This window comes from Enhydra lutris, unplaced genomic scaffold (genome assembly GCF_002288905.1).
Source record: "Enhydra lutris kenyoni isolate GAN:26980312 unplaced genomic scaffold, ASM228890v2 scaffoldscaffold4, whole genome shotgun sequence".
Taxonomy (NCBI): Eukaryota; Metazoa; Chordata; class Mammalia; order Carnivora; family Mustelidae; genus Enhydra; species Enhydra lutris.
The window spans coordinates 52,055,484-52,067,378 of NW_019154088.1; the positions used below are offsets into that span (position 1 = coordinate 52,055,484).

At 40.8% G+C, this 11,895-nt stretch overlaps 1 protein-coding gene across 1 annotated transcript in view; it reads right to left on the reverse strand.

Annotated features, from left to right (window-relative positions):
* The window catches only part of LOC111140634 (TATA-box binding protein like 2), a 28,400-nt gene extending 17,190 nt beyond the window's left edge, over positions 1-11,210 (reverse strand). The window contains exons 1-4 of the mRNA XM_022492831.1: positions 11,157-11,210; positions 7,430-7,890; positions 6,505-6,592; positions 4,425-4,516 (exon numbers count right to left, since the gene is read on the reverse strand). Coding sequence (XP_022348539.1) covers positions 4,425-4,516; positions 6,505-6,592; positions 7,430-7,890; positions 11,157-11,210 — 695 coding nt within the window. The remainder of the gene's footprint in view (positions 1-4,424; positions 4,517-6,504; positions 6,593-7,429; positions 7,891-11,156) is intronic.
* Between the last annotated feature and the right edge of the window lie 685 nt (positions 11,211-11,895).

The following is an 11,895-nucleotide window of genomic DNA, read 5'->3' on the forward strand; positions in this document are numbered from 1 at the left end:
AGATACATGTAAAGAATTTAATATGTAAAAACAGGTGGTGGGGGGGAATGGATCAAGAATGACTCATAACATAAATGTACAAATCCTCCACAAAATATTAGCAAACCACATATAACAATACATTAAGAAGATCATTTACCATGATCAAGTAGGATTCATTCTGGCGATGCAAGAAAGATTCAATATTCACAAATCAATCAACATGATATACCACATCAACAGAATAAAGGATAAAAAATCATTTGACCCTTTAATAGATGCTGACAAAAACATTTGACAAAATTCAGCATTCATTCGTAATTAAACTCTCAACTTGGCTTTAGTGGGAACATACCTCAGCCTAATAAATTCCATATATATGAAAAACCTAACTATGGGGAGCCTGGGTGTCTTAGTCATTAAGTGGCTGCCTTTGGCTCGGGTTGTGATCCCAGAGTCCTGGGATCGAGACCCACAGGGGCTCCCTGCTCGATGGGAAGCCTGCCTCCCCCTCTCTCTGCTGCTCCCTTGCGTGTGTTCCCTCTCTCGCTGTCTCTCTCTGTCAGATAAATAAATAAAATCTTAAAAAAAAACCCCAAATAACAACCTAACTAACAACATACTTAATGGTGAAAAACTGAGAGCTTTTCCTCTAAGATCAGGAATAAGACAAGGATGTCCACTGTCATTACTTTTATTCAATGTAATACTGGAAGTCCTAAACACAACAATCAGGCAAGAAATAAGAGGTATTCATCCTGGTAAAGAAGAGGTTAAACTGTCACTATGTGCAGATGACAGAATACTATATATAGAAAATCCTAAAGACTTCAAACAACTACTAGAAGTAATCAATGAATTCAGTGAAGTTGCAGGACACAAAATACCCAGAAATTGGTAGCATATCTATACACACACAAAAAAAAAGTAGTAAAAGGAGAAATTAAGAAAACAGTTTCACTTATAAATGCACCAAAAAAGAATAAAATACATAGGAATAAACATAATCAAAAAGAGGTAAAAGACCTGTACTCTGAAAACTGCTAAACACTGATGAAAGAAACTGAAGACAACACAAGTGAAAAAAAATATTACATGCTCATGGATTGAAAGAATATTATTAAACTGTTCATATTACCCAAGCAATCTATAGATTCAATGCTGTCCTTATCAGAATACCAATAATGTTTTTCACAAAATTAAACTACTACTAAAATTTGCATGGAACCACAAAAGTCCCCAAATAGGCAAAGCACTCTTAAGAAAAACAAAGCTGAAGGTACCACACCAGATTTCAAGATATACCACAAAGCTGTAGTAATCAAAACACACAAACAGGCACAAAAACAGACCTACAGATTAATGGATGGGGAATCCAGAAATAAACCCATGATTATATGGCCAGTTAATCTATGACAAAGGAGACAAGAATATACAACAGGGAAAGGACAGTCTCTTCAATAAATGAGGCTGGGAAAACTGGACAGCTACATGTAAAAAAGTAAAACTGGACCAATTTTTAACACTTTTCAGAAAAATAAACTAAAAATGGATTAAAGACCTAAATTTAAAACCTGAAATCACAAAAAAATCCTAGAAGTGAATATAGGCAGTAATTTCTCCTACATCAATCACAGCAACGTTTTTCTAGATATATATCCAAAGGCAAGGGAAACAAAAGCAAAAATAAGCCATTGGGACTACATCAAAATAAAAAGCTTTTGCACAATAAGAAAACCATCAACACACCAAAAAGTAACCTATTGAATAAGAGAAGATATTTGCAAATGATATATCAGTTAAGGGGTTAATATCCAAAATATATAAAGAACAGATACAACTCAACACCAAAAAACAATCCAATTAAAAAATGGGCCTAGGGCCTGAACAGACATTTTTCCAAAAAAAGCATACAAATGGCCAATAGACACATGAAAGGATCTCAACATCACTCATAATTAGGGAAATGCAAATCAAAACCACAATGAAATATCACCTCATAACTATTAGAATGGCTAAAATTAAAAAGACAGTAATAACTGTTGGTAAGGATGTGGAGAAAAAGGAACCCTCGTACACTGTTGGTAGGAATGTAAATTGGTACAGCTGCTGTGGAAAATAGTATAGAGGGCCCTTAAAAATTTAAAAACAAAAATACCATTAAGTTCAATAATTCCACTATTGGGTATTTACTCAAAACAAAAACGCTAATTTGAAAAGATAAATGTATCCCCATGTTTACTGCAGCATTATTTATAATAAGCCAAGATATGGAAGCAACTTAAGTGTCCATTGACAGAAGATAAGGAAAATGAGGTCTATATACACAATATATTATGCAGCCATATAAAAGGATGAGATTGTGCCGTTTGAGACAACATGAAGGGCCCTAGAAGGTATAAGGCTAAGTGAAAAAGTCAGACTGAGAGAGACAAATATCACATGATTTCACTCACATACGGAATCTTAAAACAACAACAGCAACAATAAAACACAAACAAAAAGCAGAAGCAGTCCTATACATACAGAGAACAAACTCATGGTTGCCAGAGGGGAGGGTTGGGGTTTGGGCAAAGTAAGTGAATTGGAGTGGGAGATACAGGCTTTCAGTTATGGAATGAAGAAGCCAGAGGAATAAAAGGCACAGGAACATAGTCAACGCCATTGTAATAGTGAGGACAGATGGTAGCTACACTCCTAGGGAACCTAGTAAAATGTATAAACTTATTGAGTCACCTGAAACTAATGTAACATTGTGTGTCAACTATACTAAAAAACCATATTTGGATTCTTCAATAAATGTATCTGGTCCCTTACTGGCCATTGGCAAAGAAAAATGTATAGTGAAACAAAATTCCAGGCCAGCTCTGCCCAGTATGGTAGCCACTAGCCACTTGTAGCTATTTTTTAAAAAAATTCTATTTATATATTTGAGAGAGAGGTAGATTGAGAGAGAGAGAACACAAGCAAGATGGGAGGAGCAGAGGGAAAGGGAGAAGCAGACTCCCTGCTGAGCAGGGAGCCCAGCCTGCAGGCTCACCCAGGAGCCCCCTCATGTAGCTATTTATATTTAAACTTAAATTAAGTAAAAAATTATGTTCCAGGGTGCCTGGGTGGCTCAGTCCGTTAAACATCTGCCTTCAGCTCAGGTCATGATCCTGGGGTCCTGGGATCAAGCCCCCGCATCAAACTCCCTGCTCAGTGGGGAGTCTGCTTTTCTCTCTCTCTCTCTCTCTCTGCCTCTCCCCCAGCTTGCTGTCAGAGAAAATCTTAAAAAAAAAAAAGAATAAAACATACAGTTCCTTTGTGTATTACCTATACTTTAGTTGTTCAACAGCCACATGTAACTGGTGGTTATCACACTGGAGAGCACAAATGGAAAACATTTCCATCACCTAGAGAAAGCTCTCATTGAATCAAAACATCAACATCATTTGCCAGAAAAATATACAGAGGTCAATATTTATATAATGTTGTGCATGCAGAATGCCTTCTTCCTAAGCATGAAGCCAAACATCAAAACTCTAAAGAAAAATGGGACTGTACACACCCAAAAATGTTAATTGTATAAAAAAAATAATAAAACACCACTAACAGTAATTTGGGAAGTAATATTTATAGTACAAAATGGTGGGAATACTTACAAACAAAAAGCTGACAAAAGAGCAAGAACTCATAGACGATTGGGCAAAAGACACGGTAGGCCCTTTACATGCTTATGCAATATTTGTCTCACTAGCAAATCAAAGACATGTAATTAACACTTTTTTTTTTTTTTTTTTTTTTGCCAAACCATTTGGCAAACTTTAAAAAAAATGTTAACACCCAGTGTTCTTGGGAGGAAATGAATCTCAGTATATCTGTAGAGTGAAGACAAATTCACACAGCCTTTCAGGAGGACAATTTACTACTCATCTTCTAACACTTAGAGGAATGAGCAGCGCTCCCACTGCAGTTTGATGGTGAAAGGCTCTGTATCAGCACAGGCCATCCTCTGTGTGAGATCCAGGAAAAGGGAGCCTTTTCAGAGTTGTCTCCTGAGCTAATGCTCAAGATAATGGTCAAGGAGTACCTAATTTGCCTCCTTTAAGAAGTTCTATCCAATTACCTGCAATAAGGAAAATATACAATAACTATTTCTCCAGGCTTGTAACAGGTTTCATCACTATTGTAGTTTTTAAGTGCATCTTAAGATCAAGTTCTAACTGTCCACCTACATCCCCTCGGTTTAATGGGGGAACTGCAAAATGGGACAGGAGTCGGTATTACACAACTGAATGTTTTTAACCCCAAATTTGGCATTTCATGCAATGAAATGAATTTCATGCAACTCTTCGGCAAAGTATTTTGCTCCTCCTAGGTGTTCTGGAACATAAATTCTATCCTTCCCTGTTTTATACACTGAATTATTTGTCTGAGAAGGTTTGGAGAGTGGTTCTGCATACCTTTTGGCTCCGGTGCAGACCATTTTCCCGGAGCTAAATATGAGGGCGGTTGTTCTGGGCTCTCGGATCCTCATTATGACAGCAGCAAACCTCTATACACAGAAGTCAAAAGGACAATTAGCTTCTGCTAGGACGTAACACTATTCCAGCTGAAGAGCTGAACTGGACATAAAAGAGTCTTGAATAAACGGAGATCGGATGGGAAAGTGAGACAATGGTCTCCCTGCGCTAAGGTAAACAAAAACAATCATGATTCTAAAATGTACTTAAAAAAAAAAAAAACAGGTAAGAATAATAACAATAAAGCTAAAATTTAAGTGCCTGTTCTATTTCAAGCCTGCTACCAAGAGCTTTACAGGTCTTGTCTCCTTTAGGTCAGGATAGAGCTCAACTGTGTCCATGATCATCACCATTTAGTGCACAGGGAAACGGAGTGGTTATTTAATTTTCCACATTACACAGGCAACGGTAAAGTTGAGACTGGAAGCCACGACTAATTAGATGCTGTGGTTTTTTACTTGGAAATACTTCCTTTTTCTTTCAAAGACTGTTTGGGAAGGGGAGAGTATAAAGTATGTTATAGTTTTGCCAAGACTCTAGAATGTACTAAAAAAAAAAAAAGCCAAACTATAGAACAGAATATATATATTGAGAGGCATGCTGAAGATGAAGGACACATTGATTTTCAGTTCTCAGTGTGGTGCCCCGCCCAGCAGCATGGGCAGGCCCTCTGGAAGGTGCTGAAGCAAGGGGCACCAGGGCTACTGGCCTGCCATGCTGATATGTCACCAAGGACTTGTTGCTCCTTTTGGTCCTACCCAGGCGGCCCCTTCTGTGTTCATCTTCCCCCAGCAAGCTATGAAGGAAACCAGGGTGAGTATTCTGCACAACTGCAGCTTCCATGGGTTGGAGGGGGTCCACAGGACCAAGATGGGACTGGCAGTTTCAGATGTGAAATGTGGACAGTGAAAGAGCCCTGAGTCAGCACTGCACAGAGCTGATTAAATCTGGTGAATGTTTTCCAAGTGTTTAAGGTAATACTCTAACACGGTATGCATTTTTATTAAATTCTGAACGGAACTTAAGTGCCAAACCAGAATTTCTCTGGCTGTCAAGTTCAAGTTTGGATAGATCCTATATACAAAAACAAAATGAGGGAGAGCAGAAGATGATGGACAACAAAATATGCTTAAATATGCTGACCTAAAAGTGTGGGCAATCATGGCTGTGGCCATAAGCATCCTAGCTTATCACTGTGTTTCTGTGCTCATCCTGGTCAAATATTTCCAGAAAAAGGAAATATTTGGCTAATATTCAAGTACATGTAAATTCAGAAATCAGCAAGAATACTCCCACAACAGCAAAAATGACTTAATCCATAAATAGCTGATGCTCACAAGGTCCTCTGTGTGCCTAAAAATACGACCTTTTTCATCTAAGGCCGTAAATCCTCCACCATCCGAGACAGTGAACTTTTCCCTAATAGGGACAAGGCCTTACTCGTCTTTGCATTCATAGGTACAGAGACCAGCCAATTACTAAATGTTGACTGAAAGAACAAATCTACTTCTTCGGTTAATAGGCCATTAAAATTGGATGCTTAGCCTTGGCAGGACACAATAGAGTAAATTTTATTAGACTTTGAGAGAAAAGAAATACCTGAATCTTAGATCAGAAAGTAGAAGCTTGAACTTCACACTCGGAACAACTTATCTTTCTCAAGTGGGACAGCATTTAGGAAAAAAAACTATGAACTATGATGGCATTTTAAAGAAGGTTAGCATTCCCATGGGCTGAAAGGGGTCATACTGAAAAATCTTTTTGAATGACAAGGGGAAAACCTTAACTTTTAGGAACTGCTCACTCACTGCTTTTATTCGGCATGGAGAATGAGGTAATTTTTTAGAACTTCAAAGCAGACAATGAGGCAATTAACCTCTTGAGTTGTCAAAAGCTTTGCCCTAACCAATTTTTTTTTTCTGTTTTAAAAACAAAAACAAAGGAATGAGTCAATACTATGATCGTATGAAGTAAATCTAAGTAGAAGCTAATTGTTGAAAGGAATACAGAGAAATCTCACCTTTGGGTTATACTCTGCATTTTTTGCGTGCAAAGCTATTTTCTTCAGATCCAATTTACAGGCCAGGTTTACAGTGGATACTATATTCCTGATGAAATAAGTCATTTTAGGAAATTACATAAGACATAACAAGTAAAAAAGAATTAAAATGTATTAACTTCCTTATTTTATAGATTGTATATTAGCAACTTCCTAGGAGAATTAGTCTCAATGTGAATACACTGTAACGTGATAAACCCTAGTAAAATGTAAAGATTCCAAAGCGAAGCACTAAAAATAGCTTCTAAAATGTCATGACTAGCTGACGAAAAGCAAGTTTTAAATCTTTTTCAAAACCAGGCCTCAAAACAGAAAACATAATTCTAAATCAATTTGCAAACTGAATTCAATTTTACATCTTTATATTCTGTTTATCCAATCCCAACCATAATTCTCAGCAATTACAGTGTTATAACATAAACAATACAACCCTTTGAGAATATATATACTAAGTCTTAAGTCTCTCTTAGGAGATCAAGAACTAGTACTTCATTTTACAGATAACCAAACTGTGTAAAGCCACAATCCATTAAGAATGGACAAAAGAATAATTGAACCTGAAATGCTCTTCCCTACACGATTACTCTGAAATTAGTCATCATTACATTCGGAAACTAAAATGTGTACCTGGGAGCATCACCCATTAAAAACACACACATACAGGGGCACCTGGGTGGCTCAGTGGGTTAAGCCTCTGCCTTCAGCTCAGGTCATGATCCGAGGGTCCTGGGATCGAGCCCCACATCGGGCTCTCTGCTCAGCAGGGAGCCTGCTTCCACCTCTCTCTCTATCTGCCTGCCTCTCTGCCTACTTGTGATCTCTGCCTGTCAAATAAATAAAATCTTTAAAACACACACACACACACATACACATGTAAACAACTTACTGTAGCTGAGGCACAATTCCAGAACATTCTGAAACAGGGGTCATTGGTGTCATGGGCGTTATAGACACCAGAGGCATGGAATTTGGTTTCTCAAGAGAAGGCTGGACTGAATCAGCATCACCAGGGTACAGATGTGAGTGGGAATTCGATACATTGCTGCTGCTTATTAACCCCAGACCAATGTCCTGTTCCCTGGGTAATGACAGCCTACTTGGCTGACTTTGAGTTTTACAATTTTCTTCAATTTCATGCTTGCTTCTAACGACACTCTGGTCTTTATTTTCTTGGGTAAGTTCATCTGGTAGGAAGCTAAGATCCACACATGAGAAATGGCCAGAGGTTTCTTGGACTTCTTCAAGATGTGAATTAAACACGGTCTCTGGATGGGATGAATTAGGGATATCCACAACATCAGGTGTGACTGGGCTGAGCAGAGGCGACCTGGGTGCAGCGAGGTCATCCTAGGCCATTCCCAAAACAAAACGCAAGAAACAGAACACCAAGTCACACCAAAGGGATACCACTATTGCTAGGCAGCAGGGGGTTCAAGAATGCAAGCAGTCTAAGACAGCTTATGTTCATTCCTTGTCTCTTTCCATAAAGTACCACTAAAGTTATATTTCAGAGTTGCAGCATACTTAATAGAAACAGGAAAGTCGATCTTAAAATGCAGAGAAAGCATTTTTCAAAAAATGTTTTTCCTACATTAGATCCATAGTAAGTTGCCACTCTAATTTTGTAATAAAGGCAACTGAGCAACTACACTCTAAATTGCGTGAACTCTGGGTCCTCTTTCTGCCCTTTCCGAGCCACCAGAATGATGCAAATGAATGGCCTGGCAGGTGCTCTTAGAAGCATTAACAACACTGAAAAGAGAAGCAAACAAAACCTGAAACAATAAGGCCAGGTTCTTATTAAGCCCTGCTCCAAAGTCATCGTCTGGTGTCTGTGATGATGAAGCCTGGTTACATTGGCAAATTCGAAATCGTTGATGATCACAGAGCCGGGAAAATTATTGTGAACCTCCCAGGCAGGTTAAACAAGTGTGATCAGCCCCAGATGTGATGTACAACTCAAAGATTTAGAAAAATGGCACAATAATCTGTTCCCGTCCTGCCATTGTATAGACAACCTCAACTGGCATCACGCTTCATGAAGAACCAAGACAAAAACACATAGGAGGGAAAATCCTGGGATTCTTTTTCTAGGGATATATATATATATATGCAAATAAAATGCCGCAATGGACAAAATAAAATTTTAAAAAATAGTGTGGACTTTGAACAGACTTATTGTCTCCTTGATTATGAACTTCAGTTAAGTATTTTCTAGAGTCTTTTTTTTTTTTTTTAAGATTTATTTGAGAGAGTGAGCATGCACAAGCAGGGGGAGTGGCAGGCAGAGGGAGAAGCAGACTTCCTGCTGAGCAAGAAGCCAGATATGGGACTGGATCCCAGGACCCTGGGATCATGACCTGAGCTGAACTCAGACTCTCAACTGACTGAGCCACCCCAGCGTCCCAAATTAATTCTGAGTGGGTTATTTTCCCACCCTTTTTTTTTTTTTTTAAAGCTTTTATTTATTTGAGAATGAGGGGGAGTGGGGTGGGCAGAGGGAGAGGAAGAAACAGGCTTCCCACTGAGTAGGGAGCCCAACCTGGGGCTTGATCCCAGGACCCCAAGATCATGGCCTGAGTCAAAGGCAGACGCTTAACCGACTGAGCCACCCAGGCACGCCTATTTCTTAGAGCCTTAAATTCATATTTTATAAAGAAACAAGTGCCTTGAGTGCTAATCAGTACTCCACTGAAGACCCAAGGTTATTCCTTCTAGTCAAAGGAGATAGGAGCAAATATTCTAGATTCGTGAATCTACAATAGGAAAACGGTCATTGAAATTTAAATGGCAAGAACGGTTTTAAATCAATGTATTGTACTTTCAGTCTGGGGAAGGCTATTCAGCCTCCATTACCATCAACTCAGGGAATGAGGTGTGCAACTGGGTAAAGCAGCTTCATGTCCAATTCACAGGCTTTCTTATTGGGGGAAAAAAAAATCGATTACCTTGATACATAGGTTACCACCTGCATTGCCCAGGCTGTAGACCTAGATTCCAGATTTTGAGTGCTGCTAGGATAACCTCATCCCTTAGAAAATCTGACTTCTGACAACTGGTTGTTTGTGAACACCTCATGCTGGATCCTCATGACAAAACTACCTCAAGCGAATATAAAATGTCTGGCTAGATCCTACTGAATTGTTCTATTACTCCAAATCCAGCAGATGGCAGGGGTGACTAATTGTTCAAAGAAAACACTTCTCTAGAAGAAGGCAGCTATTCTCTTGAAAGAAGATTTTGGACAAGATTTTGGGCTGTATTTCATTCTGAATTATGTAATTCTCCCCCACTTACCCCACTCCACAGATCAGCTTTACGAAAAGTGAGGTGGGGAACACCCAGGATTCCTCTCCATTGTTCCACTGGCCTCTCCTATACTGGTGTAAAGAGTCTCACCAGCCAGTTCACAATATTTGCAACAATCCCTGTCTCCCCTCTTTCCCATCACAGCATTTGAGCAGGGAGGTGGCGCTCACCCAAGGAAACCCAACCTCCTCAGGAATCTAAGGCAGTGGCAGCAAGATATGGGATGTTTTATAGCAAAAGCCGCTTGACAGCCTCCTTTTCAAGTTCACCATAGGAAAACACCTAAGAGGATGTAATTACAGCATATTCACTGCATCTTTGGCTGTCTATCTGCAGAGATGTTTCGTTAGACTGCTTTTCCAGAACCGTCAACTCATCTTTCCTGCGTGGGCTTTGATTTGCTATATTAAACGCAATGAGGCTTCGCTATTTCTACTTTGGTGCGAATCCCTGTCTTTTTAAAAATCCCCCACACAGGACTCAGTGGGTTAAGCCTCTGCCTTCGGCTCAGGTCACGATCTCAGGGTCCACGGACTGAGCCCCACATCGGGCTCTCTGCTCAGCCGGGAGCCTGCTTCTCCCTCTCTCTCTGCCTGCCTCTCTGCCTACTTCTGATCTGTCAAATAAATAAATAAAATCTTAAAAAAAAAAAAAAAGAAAAGAAAAGAAAAGAAAAAAAAATCCCCCACACAGAAGGCTGCACTTTTTCCTTTTTGAGGACTCCTTGCTCTCTACAATACTTGACTCTAATGATTTTTTAAACTGGAAAAACAAACAACTTAAGAATCGTGAATTGAAAGAAGCCACAGGTGTCTCCAGTTCAAATTTTGCGACACTCCCACCCCACCTGTCCCTAGAGACTTTTTTTTTTTTTTTTTTTTTTTTTTTTTGGAGGCCTGCTCTTGGCATGGGAGGCTGCCACGCCTTACCAGAGCTGCACGGGATAGTCCGCCTACGTTTGCCATAGCAGAGCAGAGACATTTGGAACCAGTGGTCCCCACGGGAGACACAGAAGCGAACTCTCCGTGTCTGCGTCTTTATAACGGAGACGGGGCCTTCTAACTATGGGTCTGGAGTCACACCACACCAGGTTCCACCCGTGGCGAGTTATTTCCCCTCTCGAAGCTTCGAAGCTTCTATTTTTCAACTTAAAGACGAGGACCAACCAGCCCACCTCTGCGGTCGCTAGGAATTCGGGGCCAGATAATGAAGGCAAAGCCCTTGCGCTCAGGTGTGGGCGCGCTCAGCCATCGGGTAGGGACGAGCTTTGGCCCCAGGACAGTGGCGACGGCTTTCGCGCTCACCTGGGCGACACACTCGTCCAGGTAGAGCTCCAGGTACGTCTGCTCCTCCTCCATGGGTGGAGGCCGCACCGTTAGAAAGGCTGAGAACCGGAAAGTGCCCAAGCGAGTCTAGCTACGGCGGAGCCCGACCGAAAGCACCAGGAGCGCAGACCATTTATCAGCCCCGGGGCCGCACGCGGTGGGCGGGGCGGGGCCGGTGGGCGGGGCCGCAAAACTGAGCCCAGGCCCAAAGGCCTTTAGGAAGATGAAGAGAATGGGGAGAGTGCAAGGACACGGGAAGGTAGAGGCCCCTCTCTAGGGTGCAATCACCGCACTCCGCCCACAGCTGAGCCCCAGCTTGGCCCGCAAATCTGGAGATTTCCTTCAGTCCCTGCAAGTGCTGCCGTGGCCTCCAGGACAGAGGTCTGGGTGTTAGCAGCATAAAAAGTGAACACGTGGGACGAGGAGGAAATGAAGGATATCCTCACCCCCTTTTTGAAGGGATTTTTTTCCCTCTCTTTCCTGAACAGAGCGAGGGGAATTTGAAACACCCTTACCCAGTCAAGTGTAGTACTTTTACGCTGTGATTGCTTCTCACCTTCAAATCCCAGGTGTTTCTTCTCCGCTCACAGAGAATTCAGTCTAAAACCACATAGAGTCTGAAACTAATATAACACTGTATGTTAACCGTACTGGAATTGAAATAAAATACGTAAAAAAAATAAAGCGACACACAATGGGATGTGCCGCTGCAGTCTGA